The following is a 19,659-nucleotide window of genomic DNA, read 5'->3' as shown; positions in this document are numbered from 1 at the left end:
TTAGGTGTGCACAATGACCTAGGCAGAAAAAAAGAGAACGGAAAGGAGGTTGAATGTGACCCACATTAAGTAATGAGTTGAAAAGAGTTAATGCAAAGTTTCTGGCAGTGACATATCCCCCCGACCCACCCTCCCCAACTAAGACAGCTGCTATAGAAAAATAAAAAAAAAGCAGCAAGCTCTTCAAAACAAACATAGTGCAATAACACATCTTCCTATCCTACACACTAATAGCTTTTGCTCCCGTATCATGGGTGTATACCTATTAGCACCTTAAAACGTGTAGATGTAAATAAAAAAAAAGGAATACCCTCTCAAATCTTGACCTGGAAGTCCCGATATGAGCCCAGAAATATTTTTACAAAAATATAAAATATAAAACGTCCGACTTAAGCAGCGTAAAAGTAAGGTTAACAGCTTACAATTATTACAAAACTTATAGGTAAATCGGAAAAGCTTTTTTTTTTTTTCTCTCCCTCTTCACCACTTATTTTTCCTCTTCCCTCAAATGGCCAAAAATAACTGCAAATTAATAATATTTGCAAAGGGGCAGTCCAACTAACAACAGAGAAAATACTGGTTGTCGCGGGGTTACTCACCCTCCCCTCAGGAATAATGTGACTCACGTAAAAAAAAAAAAAAGAGAGAGAAAAAAAAGTCAGTCCGTGAGCGTCAGTGAGCCGCACCGGGCTGCAGGCGGAGCCGTGGCAGCCTCCAACAGTCCCGTTACGGCGGGTTTGAAGCTTTGCTGCGACTCGTGATGAATTTGCGCGCCTCATCCACAGAGCCGATCCACTTCCTGGCCCCCCCGGACAGCGTGAGCCGGAGCCGGGCGGGGAAGAGCAGAGCCGGCCTCAGACCCAGCTGGTAGAGCTCCGACATGACTCCGCTGTATTCCGCTCGTTGGCTGGCAACTTCGGGGCTGTAATCCTCCAGGACCCGGATGGGCTGGCCACGATATTCCAACTTTCCCCTCCGGCGCGCCTCCCTGATGAGGATATCCTTCGTCTGGTACCGGTGAAGGCGGATGATGACCGGACGCGGTCTCTGTCCCGGGGCCGGCTTGGCGGCGAGAGAGCGGTGCGCTCTGTCTATCTCTGGCGGTGACGGCAGCGTATCGTTCCCGAACACCTCACACAGCAGCTTGGAGAAGAAAGCCGCCGGAGAATCGCTCTCGGTCGACTCCGGTAAGCCCAGGATACGGATGTTCTGCCTTCTGCTTCGGCTTTCCAAATCCACCACCTTGGCCTTCAGCCGAGCATTATCATCCCGTAGAGTCGAGCAGATGCCTTCAAGGTCCGTAACTCGCTGGCTGAGGTCTTCTGTGGCGAGTTCAAGGGACGAAACCCGTTGGCCATGGTCCTCGACCGCGAGCCGCGTTTGGTCGAGTTTGGAGTCGAGCTGACTGAAAGTATTTTTGAACTCGGCGGCCAGGGCAGCGCGGTGTTCCTCCAGCAACGTGGTAATGGCCGCCAGGGTTAAGACAGCGCCAGCGTCGTCCTTCTTGCCCGACTTGCCGCTCTTCGAAGCCATCTCGGAGGTAAGTGGGCTCGTTCGAGACAAAAAAAAAAAGAAAAACAGCAACAGGGAATCCTTTTTAAAGTAAAAATTTTGAAAGTTTGAGGGCTTGGTGGTTTAAAAAGTTTGGCACTCACGGGAGCACTCGCGAAACGCGTCTACTCCATCTGCTCACCAACCGGAAGCCCTCCTCTCCACTTTTAAAGAAAGATTAAAATATCTTCTTCTTCTTCGCGTTCTTTGTATTGCTTTCTGGCACACTCTCGACTCCCGGGACCTCCGTAAACTGATTTATGGTTCCGCGGTACACCAACGCAGACCTTACGCCGTATGGTACGCGGCGACGCGCACGTACGTTGTGCGTCGCCGCGTACCATACGGCGTAGGCTCTGCGTCGATTTAGCGCGGAACCATTAATCAGGCTTTACGAGTGAACGTCTCACGAGGGGCAGTCGCGTTGCGACGCCACTATCGCAAGGAGAGAACAGAGTACTGTGAGCTCATGAGAAGTCCTGGTACGCCGTAAAAGGTCCCGGTACGCCAGAGGCTAAAAGAAAATGTGCTCCTATGGTCATGCAACTTGCCGCGGCATGTCATGCGCACGATCAATTAATGCAGACAGCGCGGTGCCAGGAAAGCGGGTTGTGATTGGTTGTCGTGCACTTTGCTGCAGCATGTTTTGCACGTGATCGAGAAAGTATACCCACAGCTGATCACCGTGATCGAACTTAATTTGATCGTAAATCGAGATCGTTTAATCGCCCAGCCCTACGTTAGTCCCAACACTGGTTAGAACCCAGCAGAAGTTCTGGGGAGGGCCTTGAGCCTTGAGCCGTCTGCTGCTGTGAGGAAAGCCAGAGCGGTCCATTGGTTGGTTTCTGTAGCTGCCGTGGTCTTAGCTTTGCTCCATATGTGACAGCTGAGACTGTAAATGGAGAAATGGCGGTGTGCAAATGTAACAGCCAAGCGTTTTCCCAAGCGGATGTTCTATTCACGAATTTGAACGTCTCAGCAGAGCGTTCACAGGACTGCTGAAACCTACAGTTATGACATAAAAATGTTGATCAAATGTGGTTTTCTGACTGAGGATTAAGTTTGTGATTTGGACAGAGACTTGGTTTGGATGGTTTTCAGTAGATTCAGTGCTCTGAACAAGGAGTCGTACAACTGTTGGTTTTCCCGCCGTGCGTTTCCAGCAGCGGCCGGGAATGTGAGCGCTGTTTAGATTGTAGAAACTGTAGAGAAGTGTTTATAGTTTATAGTTTTATTTGGATCCCCATTAGCTGCAGCAAAACTGCAGCTATTCTTCCTGGGGTCCGACACATAATATACAATACAAGACAAAAAATTCAAAGCAAACCTGAAGAGGTAGTAAAGAAAAGAAACATAGAAAAGAAAAAAGGAAAAAAAAGGAAATTCAACTACAAAATATATTCTAGATTTCTGTCAAAATAAGACCAGTGCTCCTTTTGACACTCACATTAAGGTTACAGTCCTTCTGTTAAACATTTAGATGTAATGCATTACAATACAAAATCACACCTTCTTTAAATAACATCAACCAATTCAAACAATGTATAGTCATCGAATAATAACTTATCGTAACTTGAACCCATGACCATTTTCAGTAAACGTATAGCATTTAATAATAATTAAATAAGTTTTATATGTATTTGTTTAAGAGATGTTTCTTTACTAATAATTTGAATTCTTTTATGCTAGCAGTGATCAAAGTGTTTGGGAAGTAAGTTCCATTCATACATAGCTCTGTACGTCACCGTTCTCTTCCTATAGTTTGTCTTTGTTTTTGGCAGTGAAAAAGTGTGAATGCTTTCATGAGGATTCAGCAGACAAACGTGTGTGTTTGTGTCCCTGCAGATCACCAGAAGCTGGAGAGAGAGGCCCGGATCTGCCGCCTGCTCAAGCATTCCAACATCGGTAAGGGATGCTCAGATTGTCTTGACTGCTTCATTGTCTCTCCTCACATGATGTTACTGTATGTGGAGTTACTGTGAGTTTAAGGCATTTCAAAGAAATGTAAGGCTAATCTGTAAATGGAAGATGCCTAATGTGCAATTTCAGAAAAAGTTAAGACAATATAAGCAGAATACAACTTAAAGGGGACCTATTATGGCATTTAATATCTATTTTAAACAGGCCTTGAATGTCTTAAAAACAAGCTTTTGATTGTTTTTTCTAAATAAATTAGAAATTCAGCCTCTGGGCCATGTCTTTATCTTTACTGCTTCTAACCTCATTATCTTTGAGTGATTCTGAGTGGGCGGGGCTATGATAATGAGGCTCTGTGCTGATTGGCTGCCTGAATGACGTGTAGCAGGGGAGGAGACAAAGCCTCTCCGGGCAGAAAAGCAGCGGCTGCGTACACTATTAAGGCTGATTTATGGTTCCGCGTTACACCAACGCAGACCCTACGGCGTAGGTTACGCGGCGACGCACATGTCCTTATTTGCTTGTAATAAGAAGATAAATCTTGTCCCACTGGCAGATTTTTCTACTTATTTCAAGTGAAAATTGACTTGAAACAGGTGAAAATTGTCAAATAAGTTATTTTTCTGGTGATGACTCTAAATGTTGAAATAGCAGTAAAACCACATTCATTGATGAAATGACATAAGGGATGGAAAGGAGGGATGGCAGTTTTACAGGGGGGATGATTTGGACCGTTTTTATTTCAGGGGGGATGATTTGGACCGTTTTTATTTCAGGGGGGATGATTTGGACCGTTTTTATTTCAGGGGGGGTGATTTGGACCGTTTTTATTTCAGGGGGGGGTGCCATCCCCCCTCATCCCCCCTCAACTCCAGTACTGCTCACACATACAGAATCACTCCAACCAACCCTTCTCTCCTCCCTCTTTGCCCTGTGATGGCTGTAATTAGCTGTAATTAGCTGTAATTAGCACCTCCATAACGACTCCCGCTCACGCTGAAAACTGGTATTTTCTTGTTGTTTGGCCTGTTGGTTCTGCTGGGTCTTCCCAGCCAGAACTGCAGCTCTGTGGACGAGGAAACAGCAGAGGAGCGAGTAATTGCTGATATTTTCCCTTCTAGGTCTTTTGTCAGGATCTGAGTCGGATTCACTCCCACTTGGAAAAAGGAGTGCTTGGTTAAATTGAGCATTATCTGAAAGTGTGGTGGGTTTGGACGCCCATTTACACAGACATCAGCCACACTTTTAACTTTAGAGCAGCATGGTCATTTAACTCCTGCAGCTCCAGGAGGAGCAGGAGTATTTACCAGCCAACAGAAGAAGAAGTCTTTACATCGCCACCAATACCGTTAATCGTAATCCAACAGATGAGCTCAGAGAATTCCCTTCCTTCCTTCCTTCCTTCCTTCCTTCCTTCCTTCCTTCCTTCCTTCCTTCCTTCCTTCCTTCCTTCCTTCCTTCCTTCCTTCCTTCCTTCCTTCCTTCCTTCCTTCCTTCCTTCCTTCTTTTCTTCCTTCCTTCCTTCCTTCCTTCCTTCCTTCCTTCCTTCCTTCCTTCCTTCCTTCCTTCCTTCCTTCCTTCCTTCTATCCTTCCTTCCTTCCTTCCTTCCTTCCTTCTGTCCTTCCTTCCATCCTTCCTTTTTTCCTTCTTTTTCCCTTCCTTCCTTCCTTCCTTCCTTCCTTCCTTCCTTCCTTCCTTCCTTCTTTTTTCCCTTCTTTCCTATCTTCCTTCCTTCCTTCCTTCCTTCCTTCCTTCTATCCTTCCTTCCTTCCTTCCTTCCTTCCTTCTGTCCTTCCTTCCATCCTTCCTTTTTTCCTTCCTTCCTTCCTTCCTTCCTTCCTTCCTTCCTTCCTTCTTTTTTCCCTTCTTTCCTATCTTCCTTCCTTCCTTCCTTCCTTCCTTCCTTCCTTCCTTCCTTCCTTCCTTCCTTCCTTATTTCTTTCTTCTCTCCCTTCCTTCCTTCTTTCTGCCTGCTCTCTCCTTCCTTCTTCCCTTCCTCGTTTTTCCTTCCTTCCTCCCTTCCTTCCTTCCTCCCCTCCTTCTTTCCTCCCTTCCTTCCATCCTTCCTTTTTCCTTCTTTTTCCCTTCCTTCCTTCCTTCCTTCCTTCCTTCCTTCCTTCCTTCCTTCCTTCCTTCCTTATTTCCTTCCTTCCTTATTTCTTTCTTCTCTCCCTTCCTTCCTTCTTTCTGCCTGCTCTCTCCTTCCTTCTTCCCTTCCTCTTTTTTCCTTCCTTCCTCCCTTCCTTCCTTCCTCCCCTCCTTCTTTCCTCCCTTCCTTCCATCCTTCCTTTTTCCTTCTTTTCTCCCCTCCTACCTTCCTTCCTTCCTTCTTTCCTCCCTCCCTTCCTTCTTTTCTCCCCTCATTCCTTCCTTCCTTCCTTCCTTCCTTCCTTCCTTCCTTCCTTCCTTCCTTCCTTCCTTCCTTCCTTCCTTCCTTCCTACTTTTCTCCCCTCCTTCCTTCCTTCCTTCCTTCCCTCCTTCCTTCCTTCCTTCCTCCCCTCTTTTCTCCCCCTTCCTTCCTTCTTTTCTCCCCTCCTGCTTTCTTTCCTTCCTTCCTCCCTTCTTTCCTTCCTTCCTTCTTTCCTTCCTTCTTTCCTTCCTTCCTTCTTTCCTCCCTCCCTTCCTTCTTTCCTTCCTTCCTCCTTCCTCCTCCCTGCTTAATTTGAAAGTGTGGAAAAACATGCAGATTTTTCTGATTCTAAATCGATTCTCATATTAATTCCTAAAAATCGACTCAGCAGTTTAGAATCTCGGCAGAATAGTTACAGAAAAAGTATCCACTCGGCACGTTAGACCCCTGGTGGAGAAGAACCAAACCGAGGTGAGTCGGGCTGAGTAGGTGCTAGTGGAAAAGTGCCATAAGGGAGAGGGAAAACGGCTGCAGTTCTTCACGTTTACACTTCAACTTGATAGATATTGCTCCTCCTTGACCTTGAAACAGCAACGTCTTCAACTGGGGGAGCAGTCCTTGTTTTGCACAGATAGTTCTTTGATGACTTCATCCGCAGTCACATTATCGGACTTCTCCCATCTGCATAACACACTGGAGATTTGAGTTGTACACACACCAAACAAGCTTAGTTTATATGGAAAGGCAATTGGAGTAAATATGAGATTACTTTATGGTCAATTATTCTAACACAGAATGTCCTGCATACAAGACTGGAGCATTCTGGAAAAGCAAACCAACTCTCACATACGCAGATGTAAAAGTGACATCTGCAGACGGTTGGGTTGGGTTGTGTTGCGGCCTTGCTTCCATTCCATATTCATATTTTTACTTATCTTACTCTGCACTTTTATAAGAACAGCACCGGAGACTGATTGCCTGACATGCTGGAAATTGAAACATAGTTGGTTATGACTGTTGTTGAATTTATTTTTTTCTTTCTATTTTTCTGTATTAGATCAGTTGTGAAGTTCTAGACTATAAATGAAATGAAATTGTGGACTGCTTTTCAGACTTTTTGACGACCTCAGATGAACTCGTTTTAGTTTTGTGTTTTGTTCTCATTTCACTGTCTTCATTTTGTGGAATGTCTCTGCTTTTTTGCACAGTATTTTTAATTTGATATTCTCTTTATCTAGTGGAAATGTATTTGGATTTGCTTTTATTATGTTATGTTTAGTACTGTATTGTTTTAAAATGTTGGGGGACCCCAGGAAGAATATCTGCAGTCCTGCTGTAGCTAATGGGGATCATAATTAAACAATTAAACCTGCCATGAAACACCTGTAATTTTGTTGCATATGAACAATGCCAATAAAGAATGTTGAATCCTGAAAGCAACTGTTCCTGAGATCGTCACTGGAACTCCACCGTGGTGGAGAAAAGGTTTAACCCTGGTACTGTCTTTGGGTCAAAATGACCTAGTTCCTTCTTTCCTCCTGCTCTCTCCTTCCTTCTCCCTTCCTCTTTCCTTCCTTCCTTCCTTCCTTCCTTCCTTCCTTCCTTCCTTCCTTCCTTCCTTCCTTCCTTCCTTACTTACTTACTTACTTACTTACTTACTTACTTACTTACTTACTTACTTCCTTCCTTCCTTCCTTTCTCCCTTCCTTATTTTCTTCCTTCCTTCCTTCCTTCCTTATTTCCTTCTTTCCTTCCTTCCTTCCTTCCTTCCTTCCTTCCTTCCTTCCTTCCTTCCTTCCTTCCTTCCTTCCTTCCTTCCTTCCTTCCTTCCTTCCTTCCTTCCTTCCTTCCTTCCTTCCTTCTTTTCTCCCTTCCTTCTTTCTTTCCTTCTTTTCATTCTTCCTTCCTTCCTCCCTTTCTTCTTTTCTCCCTTCCTTATTTTCTCCCTTCTTTTTCTTCCTTCCTTATTTCCTTCCTACCATCCTTCCTTCTTTTCTCCCTTCCTTCCTTCTATCTTTTCTTCTTTTCATTCTTCCTTCCTTCCTTCCTTCCTTATTTTCATTCTTCCTTCCTTCTTTCCTCCCTTCTTCTCTTCCTCCTTCCTTGACCCGAAGACAGCACAAGGGTTAACTGATGTGGGGGGGGGGGATATCACTGTGGTTTTCCCCACATTGCTAGGAGCAGAACTCCCTCCCTCGTGCTGGTGAGATGCAGACGGAGCTTCTGCTCCTCTCACACCTTCTCTGTGCTGGAAAAGTTTGAATCAGACTGAGTAACTTCCATTTGTCTCCCTCCTCCCCCACAGTGCGTCTCCATGACAGCATATCAGAGGAAGGATTCCACTATCTGGTCTTTGACTTGTAAGTGTTTCACTCTGACCCTCACACATCACATGCTACTAGTAGGCCGCTAGTGTCAGCACCACTCAAGGTGACAAAACTTGCTTCTGATTTTTGAATATATCCATGTCTGTAGATGATATTCTGGTATAATAACCTTCCTGAGTGGCAGCTGGATCAGAGTTATCATCTCATGAAGTTACCATCCCCTTCAGAAAATTACATTTTAGATGCTGCTGCATATCCTGGTTTAGACTCATGTACAGGAAATCTGTCAATGTTTCACTATATTGTCTTTGGTATCATTTTAAAGGAGACCTTTTAAGCTTTCATTCAAGCTAAGATGTGAATCTTTCTGACCAACATAGAGGTCACTGCAGCTCTTTAAACTATAAACAATGATGTGTAAATGATATACTATCTTTTATCCCTGTTTCATCTAGGAACAACAGAGACACAAAATACAAAAACTGGAATATGTATAATATACCCATACTATATACATACATACATACATACATACTATCTATAGACATGGATCTTTTCAAAAATCATGTAGGTTTTGTCACCTTGAGTGGTGCTGACCAGTGAAAGTGTGGGCTCTGGTCCCTGGACTATAGAGACACGTGCATTCTAGTCAGAGCTGGGTAGAGTAGCTAAAAATATTACTCAAGTACTGTTACTTCAGTACTTCAGTAAGTAAAAAGTAGTCATCCAAATAATTACTTGAGTAAAAGTAAAAAAGTACTTGGTGAAAAAACTACTCAAGTACTGAGTAACTGTTGAGTAACGTCTGATTTATTTTTTTAACACAACCATTGAAACAGACAAAAGTACAAAATAATCATCTTCAGGCAAATGAAATCAATAAAATAATAAAATAAATTAAAATGAATAAAAAAAAGCTTAAATTAAAATAATAAAGTAAATTCAAGTACTTGAATAAATAATAAAATAAATAAAATAACAGAATAAAAAAATAAATTAAGCACAAGTAGCACAAAATGTCCAGCCTTTGTACTTTTCTTTTTTAACCAGCAGAACTAGAACAAACATGAACTCATAGAAACTCTGTGTGTGTTTGAGTCTGTGTAAATGTAACAAAACATGCAAAAACTAACATTTTTCCCAAAGAATCACTCAGTGATGTCATGAGATTGACGCGTACGTGGATAAAAGGGATAAAAGAAAAGTAACAGCTCAACGTAGCCTAATGTAGCGGAGTAAGAGGAACAGTTTCTTCTTCACAAATCTACTCAAGTAAAAGTAAAAAGTATAGTGATTCAAAACTACTCCTAAAAGTACAACATTTCCCAAAACGTACTCAAGTAAATGAAACGGAGTAAATATAACTCGTTACTACCACCTCTGGTTCTAGTCCACGTGGTCCAACACGTGCGGAGAACTCGGATCTTCCCTGGAAGGTGATGGACCGTGGCAGCTGCCAGTCGGATGGGAATCCCGCCTCATGGGACACACGCCGTGTGCATATGTGTATATAAAATCATCTGAGTGCAGCATGTAAAAACCCCCAGGGATGAGGTCTAGGAGATAAAGCAGGGACTGGGATGATCAGAGGGGGGGCTGCAGGTCAGGATGTCAGCAGGCATCTAGCAGACATCCATACAGTTTAGGGATGGGCGGTACGGACTAAAAAATGTATCACGATCATTTCTGGCATTTATCCCGATAACGATAAAAATGACGATAAAAAAATACCAATTCAACTCCACCTTTGTAACTATAAATCTATCACCACATTCAGTCTTTGGAGCCAAATCATTGCTGTAAAAGATACTAAATACTAAACTACACCAATTACATTGAATTAATAAAAACCAATTAAATGAGTTACACCTGTACTGCAAAACTGGAATGACTCAGATGTTTGTTACACAAAAACCTCATCAACGGGAATCTTCTTTCTTTCTTTCTTTCTTTCTTTCTTTCTTTCTTTCTTTCTTTCTTTCTTTCTTTCTTTCTTTCTTTCTTTCTTTCTTTCTTTCTTTCTTTCTTTCTTTCTTTCTTTCTTTCTTTCTTTCTTTCTTTCTTTCTTTCTTTCTTTCTGGCTCATATCTTTCCTTCCTTCCTTCCTTCCTTCCTTCCTTCCTTCCTTCCTTCCTTCCTTCCTTCCTTCCTTCCTTCCTTCACGTACGTTGTGCGTGGATTTAACACAGAACCATAAATCAGTTTTACACAAAAACGTCATCAACAGGAATTTATTGTTTTTACCGTGAGATACAAATTCGTCCAATTAAATTTTATTTATATAGCGTCTATTACAACAGTAAGTTGTCTCTAGGTGCTTTCCATAGACCAGGGGCCTCATTTATAAAGCTTGCGTGTGCACAAAACAGGGCTTGAAAGATGCGCAAGCCACCTTCTACGCAAAGGTTGGGATTTAAAGAAAAAAAAACTAACGGAAAAATGCGCGTATCTTTACGCAAACTTTGATCCTAGCGCAGGAACATTTTGAAGATAAGGGGAACTGGCGACGCAGACGGTGAGGTGTTGAAATGAAGCCAGATTCATGTCATACTGTTAATGTCATCACATATCAGACTTATAATATAATGGCGCTGATCGTGTCCCTCTGTGTTTGAAGCTCAGCGTCAGTCAGGACTCTGGTGCTGGTACTGGTACTGGTACTGGTACTGGTGCTGCTGCTGCAGCCGCGGTGCAGGACACGCCGTGCCAGTGTCGTGCCAAAATGTGATTACCTGCCAGAATCTGATTTCTCCCCTGAAAATGGGTCTTTTTACCTGCCAAAAATTGATTGAAGGCCAAATACAGTTAATGAAAAGTTGTTTCTGCCTAAATATGACTTGATCTCATTCTTGAGCTTCATAATCTGAAAAGTTTTAGCGCTATCGCTCAACCACAGATCTGTCCGTGGCACTCAAGGCGTTTAGCGTAGCAACGACGTGCTGCCACTCACTCGCTTTCTTTTTGTTAGTGATGCCACTACTGTGACCACCAAATAATGTAGTTTTTCTGCCTCCACCTCATCCACAACATCTCCATCTCAGTCTCCGTGAAATTTAGTGGCACGGTGGCTCGACACGTCTCATTCATCCTGACGCACAGCAGAAACAGACTGCAGAAAAACCTTAAGCCAAACTCCGCTTTAGGAGGGAAGAAACCTGGACCAGGACCTGGATAATAAGGGGGGACCCTCCTAGTGGAGGCCAGACTTGGCAGGAAAAGAGAGAACAGACACAGAAAATGAAGAACAGAGAAAGGAGAGACACAAACACAATGGCTAACTGGTGCAATACAGGGATGGCTATATAAACAGATGTAGACAGCAGACACTGAGGTGGCAAGAGGGGGGGGGCTGGATGTCAGCAAGCATATAGCAGACATCCATACAGACAGGTGGAAGCAGCAGTGGGATGATCAGAGGGGGGACTGCAGGCAGGTGGAAGCAGCAGTGGGATGATCAGAGGGGGGACTGCAGGTGGAAGCAGCAGTGGGATGATCAGAGGGGGGACTGCAGGCAGGTGGAAGCAGCAGTGGGATGATCAGAGGGGGGACTGCAGGTCAGCATGCAGCTCCTGAAGCTCCGGCCTGCAAACATACACAAAAGAGAAAAAAGGGGGCAGACCAGCACAACAAACTACAGAAACAACTGAGCGCGGTTACGCTAGTGAGATCCCTCTGAGACGGGTTGTCCTGGAGCAGGCCGGACCTCTGGGCCGGTGAAGGCCCAGCCTGATGTGTCTCCCAGGTTGTTCAGCTCCAACAGGTTTAGAGTCGTAGTGTAGAGCCCTGCGCAGGACTGTTTTATTCATCCTGCTCCCACTGAATTTCTGACCACTACCGCCCACATCTGCAAAACTCTGAGAATTCGTGCCGCACAATAATAGAGATGCATAGATTTTGTGTCTTCTCCCGTCCCGCAAGAGAAATGTCTTGGACAAATCTATCTGATTTAATGTTAACACGATCATTGTGGAGCTTGATGGATAATTGACAGTTCATAGGTCACCTGACCGAAAGTTAGATGCAAATCCATCATTGTCGTCGCACAAGCTATTTCACCTTTCGCGCACGCATCAAGTATGTGATCGAGTTTATAGCAATAGGATGTGAGTGGCTGAAATAACACTAATAAATAAATTAAGGTAAACAAAGTTAACAAACGAAACTAATTAATTTAACAAATTAATTGCTTGGCCATTACATATCTGCAGTACTCGAGTTGTAAAAAAAAATCAGGAGGGATGGTGGATTTTATCATATGGGGACAGATAATTTGTGCTGATTACAAATAATATAATATATTACAAATAATAGCAGTGACCAAAACAGCTGCAGAAATACTGCAGGAATGACATAGCAGCAGTTAAATGCAGCCTTCTGTAAGCTTGAAATATCCACTGGGCTTACATCAAATACATCAAAACACAACAATAAAAAACACTTTTCTGAACTTATCAATATGACTCTGTCCTTCACAGGATAAGTAACATGGATCACTGCAAAAACTCACAATCTTAACAAGAATATTTGTCTTATTTCTAGTTAAAATGTCTCATTTTAGTAAAAAAATCTCATTACACTTAAAACAAGACTCATCACTGGAAAAAACAACAATTTCACCTGTTTCAAGTAGATTTTCACGTGAAATAAGTAGAAAAAGTTAATTTTCTGGTGTTATTTTTCTGGTGATGACTCTAAATGTTGAAATAGCAGTAAAACCACTTTCATTGATGAAATGACATAAGGGATGGAAAGGAGGGATGGCAGTTTTACAGGGGGGGATGATTTGGACCATTTTTATTTCAGGGGGGGATGATTTGGACCATTTTTATTTCAGGGGGGGTGATTTGGACCGTTTTTATTTCAGGGGGGATGATTTGGACCGTTTTTATTTCAGGGGGGGATGATTTGGACCGTTTTTATTTCAGGGGGGGATGATTTGGACCGTTTTTATTTCAGGGGGGATGCCATCCCCCCTCATCCCCCCTCATCCCCCCTCATCCCCCCTCAACTCCAGTAGTATCTGTGGAGGAAGAGAATGTTGCTGACCGACTGATGTTCCAATCCCCCGTCTCTCTTCCAAGATGCTCCACAGACACTAACCGCAGTTTCTCCAAATATCTGACTTGCTTTGCTTTGTCTTTGTTTTGTAAAGACCTTGTTTGAGGTTTATTTTCCACGTCATTGATTTCCATGTTGTCGCTAGGAAACATCCCAATCCTGCAGTGTTTTTTTTAGCAGCAAAGTTCAAACCGCCCACTCCCGCCAGATTTGCGTTGGGTCCCCCCTATCCTGATGCAGCCCTGTATCGTAGTGTGTGTCAGTCCTCTGCTGGTTTTCAGGGGGGGGGGCTGCCGCTGGCCAGATGTTTCAGACCAAATCAACCTCCTCAGGGGAGGAAAAGGGTTTTTCCCAACATGTTGCAGTCTGACCATTGGGTTCCTTTGTTACGTCAACGGCTCTGAGCCTAAATGACCTGATGAAATCACTGGCAGGTGATGAGGGACTGTTTTCTTAGGCTCTACAAAGCTGAGCCAGAACAAATTACACAGCAATTTTCCCTGATTTGGTCAACTCCTAATGGGTTAGCGGATTGTTATTGTAGAAGAGCTGGAGTGTAATAGAAAACACGCTGTTCTGCTCCAGGCTTCAGGCGGGGCGTGATGACCTCTCAAAGCTCATTCACAGCGTCAATCCAACACTCAATTATTACCGTGGCTCCCTTCTATTATGGATGTCCCCGTCTGTGGCACTTGGAAGACTCTTTGGATCTGAGTCACGGAAAAAGCTGGACCTCCTTCCAGCTGAACAAACACGGAGCCTGTAGTGAAGGAGCAGATCTGCATATCTGCCATGGGAGGGTTTTCACCTCTTACACAGAAAAGGGAAACATCAGTGACGAGTCTGGAGGCTAGGGATGGGCGGTATGGACTAAAACATTTATCACGATCATTTCTGGCATTTATCCCGATAACGATAAAAATGACGATAAAAGAAATACCAATTCAACTCCACCTTTGTAACTATAAATCTATCACCACATTCAGTCTTTGGAGCCAAATCACTGCTCTAAAAGATACTAAATACTACTAAACTACACCAATAAAATTGAATTAAGAAAAACCTAATGAGTCCACCTGTACTGCAAAACTGGAATGATTCAGATCCTCCATGTTTGTTACACAAACACGTATCAACGGGAATTTATCCTTCGTTCGTTCGTTCCTTCCTTCCTTCCTTCCTTCCTTCCTTCCTTCCTTCCTTCCTTCCTTCCTTCCTTCCTTCCTTCCTTCCGTCCTTCCTTCCGTCCGTCCGTCCGTCCGTCCGTCCGTCCGTCCGTCCGTCCGTCCGTCCGTCCTTCCTTCCTTCCTTCCTTCCTTCCTTCCTTCCTTCCTTCCTTCCTTCCTTCCTTCCTTCCTTCCTTCCTTTTTTTCTGGGTCCCTTCCTTCCTTCCTTCCTTCCTTCCTTCCTTCCTTCACGTACGTTGTGCGTGGATTTAACCACAGAACCATAAATCAGTTTTACACAAAAACGTCACCAACGGGAATTTATCGTTTTTACCGTGAGATACAAATTCTTACCGTGGGGAATTTTTTTGACGGTAAATCGTGAACGGTAAAACATCACCTACTGGAGGCCTCCGTGTCCCAGCCCCTTTCTTTCCCACAGTTTGTCTCTGATTGTGTGCTTGTCTGTCCGTGTCCGTGTGTCCTGCAGGGTCACCGGCGGGGAGCTGTTCGAGGACATCGTTGCCCGGGAGTACTACAGCGAGGCCGACGCCAGGTCGGTGACGTCTCTGTCGGACTGACTGCTGGTCCTTCTCCTTTAGTCATGAAGGCAGATTCAAGCACACGCCTTCTAACGGAACAACAGTCACATGATGAACCTGCTAATTTGATGTGAAATGCTCATAAAAGTAACTAAAGGCACTTTTCCACTAGTACCTACTCGGCTTTACTCATCTCAACTCGGCCTGGTTTCTTTTCCACTACAATTCAGCACCTGCATCAGAAGTAGGAGGTTGGAGAAGCTGCTGTGACGTATTTGATTGTGTATCTAAACAAAGAAGACAACAACAATAAAGATGTAGAACCTGGAGGAGATGATATACAGGACTGTCTCAGAAAATTAGAATATTGTGATTTTCTGTAATGCAATTACAAAAACAAAAGTGTCATACATTGTGGATTCATTACAAATCAACTGAAATATTGCAAGCCTTTTATTATTTTAATATTGCTGATCATGGCTTACAGCTTAAAGGTATTGTGACATAATTTTTAACATGCTTTTAACACTATTAAAAGTCTTGGCCAACATCCCTCAAATGTGTGTAAAAGAGTGTAACAAGAAAAACTTCACTCTAGTACTCTTTTCCTGGCTTTTTATTACAGTGTTTTTTTGCCCCGTGAAAAACGCTTCCTTTTCCCCTTTTCCTGTCAATCATTGCGCCGCTCCTCCTCCAAACCTCCTCCAACCCAACCGCTACACACTTCTGCCGGCGTCTCCGCACACACGCGCGCACACCGAATCACAAACACCGACACACAGCCCAGACAGGGCGACTACAGCCCGGTGATGAAGTCCAACCGGGACCAGAGGACCGGGGCCGCAGCTCCCCGCCAGCAATACGCTCACAGCGGCGTCGGGGGAGCGACAGGCGAAGCATGCACGGAAAAGCAGCACGGCGAAGCAGACAGTCCACAGCAAACAATCATAAAAATAAAGGCATGCAAGCAGCAGTGTCTCCTTATCTTAAGTCCAGTCAGTGGCCGTGGGTCTTCTTAGCAGTTGTCCTCCGGTGATTAGAACAGAAGAGGCTCTAAACAGCTCCGTGTTAAGCCTGATTTATGGTTCCGCGTTAAATCGACGCAGAGCTTACGCCGTAGGGTTCAGCGTACGGTGCGCGTCGCCGCGTAACCCTACGCCGTAGGCTCTGCGTCGGTGTAACGCGGAACCATAAATCAGCCTTTATGGTGCACTGGAGAGGAGAGGAGGCAGGAGCTGGGTAGAGGGGGCGGTGATTTAGCGGGCCCTGACGTCACGGCCCGCCACCAAACCAGGTGCGCCGTTTTTGCACAGTTATGCGGAAAATCCCAGAAAGCACACAATACACTGAATGTTAAAAGTTTGTTGTTTTTTGGGTGTAATTGATGTCAAGACACCCAACAAAACACAAAAAATCAAGAAAAATGTGTTTTTCATGTCACAATACCTTTAAGAAAACTCAAATATCCTATCTCAAAAAATGAGAATATTCTGGGAATCTTAATCTTAAACTGTAAACCATAATCAGCAATATTAAAATAATAAAAGGCTTGCAATATTTCAGTTGATTTGTAATGAATCCAGAATTTATGACATTTTTGTTTTTTTAATTGCATTACAGAAAATAAAGAACTTTATCACAATATTCAAATTTTCTGAGACAGTCCTGTATGTGCTGCTGGGTCTGTGTTCAATATCAAGTTAAAAAATGAGAGTGAGAGAAACTTCAAGCGGCGACGCTTTTAAATTTGTTAGTTTGTCTCTGTGCTGCTGAAAAGTCAGCTGGAGCCGTGAGCAGCTATGAAGAGACAGAGCTCCTGGTAGATCTGGTCGTTCCTTATCGCCCGTCTAGATCCCTTTTTAATTCTCTCCTCAGCACCAGGTTTATGAACATCTGCACCTCAAAGTTGGATCATGAAACAGACTTTTGCTGCCATTGCTGGTTGAATAAAATGAACCAGAAGCTGCTATCAGAGTCTATCTTTCTCTGATTTCCTCCTCCTGACTCAGACGTCTGACTCCAACCCCCCGACCAATCGGTGGCCTGTAGTGTGATGATGTCAGATACAGCCGACTCAGCAGCTTAGAACCTCGGCAGAGTAGATGTAGAAAAAGTATCTACTCTGCACTTTAGACCCCTGGTGGAAAAGAACCAAACCGAGTCGAGTCGGGCTGAGTAGGTACTAGTGGAAAAGCGCCATAATTGGTGGTTGATAGTTCAGCCTTGTATCTGCCTCTCATGCCTTCGGTGTCATGTGTTTCTCTGATGACGGCCCCACTTCTCTCAGCTTCTTATTCCCGTGTCTTTATTGGGTTTTGGTGGTTTTGTGAAAATTGTTGTAAAAGTGACAGCTGGTGTTGTGTTCTAAGTGAAAGCTGCATGTGATGTGTTCTGTTTTAAGAGAGGATTAAGAAAAAGACTTGAGGGAACAGTTGAGCAGCTGTGGAGTGGAGGAGTGAGCCGAGTTTAGCGTTTCTGCCAGACCAGCAGAAACCACGACATAAGGCCACGTCTGCGACCCGGGATCGGTTTGTTGGGGTAATTAAAGACACTGGGAATGACCTGGATCCCCCCGACGTTACAGAGGCGCTGCATGTGAGGCCGTCCAGTTACCTGAAGGCTTCCGGATCACGCAGGAGTCACGCCGTAATCGGTTCCTTTCAAGACTTTCTGAATAGAGGGTCTGCATTGACGTAACTTTCCCCCTAGACCAGCCCCCTTACTCTCACTGAGTGTACCAAATATTAATGTCCATGGACCACTGGTTCTTGGTAACTGTACGGGTCACTGTCAAGTCGTACTGCTACATGCACGCATGCCAGACCCAGCTCCGTGTACAGCTGGAGTTCGCTACTGTTAGTTTACTGTTAGTTATTTGAAACATGTCTGAATATTTGTCAAATTCTGAGGTTGTGGACGACGACTTTGAAATATGATGGACGTCCTTACCGTTTTGAGACAGAGTATACGGCTGAAGAGCTCACTGAACGGAGGACAGAGTGCGCGCACAGAGATGACGTCATGAGTTCAGAGGTCTTGTTTACAAACTGATTTATTTGTTACACACACAGCCCCGGATGTAGACAACAGGTCCTGGAACCAGATGTAGTGATTCATAAAAGAAATGAAGAGTTTTGCGGCAATCATGTGTTATTTAGACGCTGCATCGTCTGTGTCCCGCTGTGCCCCATTCACTACCGTTATATGGAGAAGCGGCTCGCAAAAAAACCCCTAATATCTTCCGAAGGACTCCAAATGACACCAAACTTGCCTGGGTGAGTATACGACCATAAAAAATGCCAGAAATAAGGTCCAGGTTGTAAAAAACGGAACTTTCCCTTTAAGTGCGTTAAAACGACCTCCTTTCGGCTCCTGCTTTAGCTTGTTTAACTTCCGCACGTCTAACAACGATGAAGCAAGACCGCTGGAATTAGACGCGTTTCCTAGCTTTGAGAAGCCGCCTCCCCCGTTTCCAGTTCCCAGAAAACAGCGTTGGCCTCCTCCTGGTGCAGTTCTGTCGTTGACATCCATTCAAGACTGAAATCAGCAGCTGTAGAACTGGTTTCTCACAGAGAGCTGGACTGTTCCCTCAAGACTTTTTCTCTGCTGATCCAGTGTTTCATGTGTTGTGCTCTGTGCTCCTCTTCCAGTGCCTTTGTTTCCTGACATTTCTCCCTCTTCCTCTTCTTTTTGCTTCTGGCCTGGTCTCTCTCTCCTCCACAGTCACTGCATACAGCAGATTCTAGAAAGTGTAAATCACTGTCACATAAATGGCATAGTGCACAGGGATTTAAAGGTTAGTGACGACGGTAACGGTGATGAAACCAAACCAAAATAAGAGCCGCCCACTTGTGGCCCCGTGCCTGGCTTCTCCGCTGCCTGATCAGTTAACTAAACAACCCCTCTACCGAACCCTTCCCGCCCACCAGCCGCCCCTGCAGCGATGGGGGGGTGGCTGGGGAGGAGGCGGCGGACATGTGGAGCCAGCGGGGCTGGTTCAGTCGCATGGAAGACCTGCACTCTTTCAACTATGGTTTTCCACCAAGAAATGATAATAAAATATCATCTTGTCCTTAACAGGTCTTAAATGTTTTAAATCCTACCTCAGAGGAACAATGTGAAAATGGTCAGTCGACGTTATTGGGGCTCTACGGGATTTACGGGACATTATTGGGGCTCTACGGGATTTACGGGACGTTATTGGGGCTCTACGGGATCTACGGGACGTTATTGGGGCTCTACGGGATCTACGGGGCGTTATTGGGGCTCTATGGGATCTACAGAACATTATTGGGGCTCTATGGGATCTACAGGACGTTATCGGGGATCTACAGGACGTTATTGGGGCTCTACGGGATCTACGGGACGTTATTGGGGCTCTACGGGATCTAGGGGACGTTATTGGGGCTCTACGGGATATACGGGACATTATTGGGGCTCTACGGGATCTACGGGACGTTATTGGGGATCTACAGGACGTTATTGGGGCTATACGGGATCTACGGGACGTTATTGGGGCTCTACTGGATCTACAGGACGTTATTGGGGCTCTACGGGATCTACGGGACGTTATTGGGGCTCTACGGGATCTAGGGGACGTTATTGGGGCTCTACGGGATCTAGGGGACGTTATTGGGGCTCTACGGGATATACGGGACGTTATTGGGGATCTACAGGACGTTATTGGGGCTATACGGGATCTAAGGGACGTTATTGGGGATCTACAGGACGTTATTGGGGCTATAC

At 44.6% G+C, this 19,659-nt stretch overlaps 1 protein-coding gene across 12 annotated transcripts in view; it reads left to right on the top strand.

Annotated features, from left to right (window-relative positions):
• The window catches only part of LOC133420253 (calcium/calmodulin-dependent protein kinase type II subunit delta), a 127,225-nt gene that overhangs the window by 63,143 nt on the left and 44,423 nt on the right, over positions 1–19,659 (top strand). For 6 of the 12 annotated variants that reach the window (XM_061709898.1, XM_061709894.1, XM_061709889.1 and 3 more), the window contains exons 3-6: positions 3,397–3,456; positions 8,126–8,180; positions 14,862–14,927; positions 18,637–18,709. In XM_061709898.1, coding sequence (XP_061565882.1) covers positions 3,397–3,456; positions 8,126–8,180; positions 14,862–14,927; positions 18,637–18,709 — 254 coding nt within the window. The remainder of the gene's footprint in view (positions 1–3,396; positions 3,457–8,125; positions 8,181–14,861; positions 14,928–18,636; positions 18,710–19,659) is intronic. The other 6 variants (XM_061709897.1, XM_061709893.1, XM_061709888.1 and 3 more) reach the window with 1 other exon arrangement.

Source organism: Cololabis saira, chromosome 20 (genome assembly GCF_033807715.1).
Source record: "Cololabis saira isolate AMF1-May2022 chromosome 20, fColSai1.1, whole genome shotgun sequence".
In the NCBI taxonomy this organism is placed as follows: domain Eukaryota; kingdom Metazoa; phylum Chordata; class Actinopteri; order Beloniformes; family Belonidae; genus Cololabis; species Cololabis saira.
Note: the sequence above shows the minus strand (reverse complement) of the source record. Positions and strands in the feature narration are given on the sequence as shown.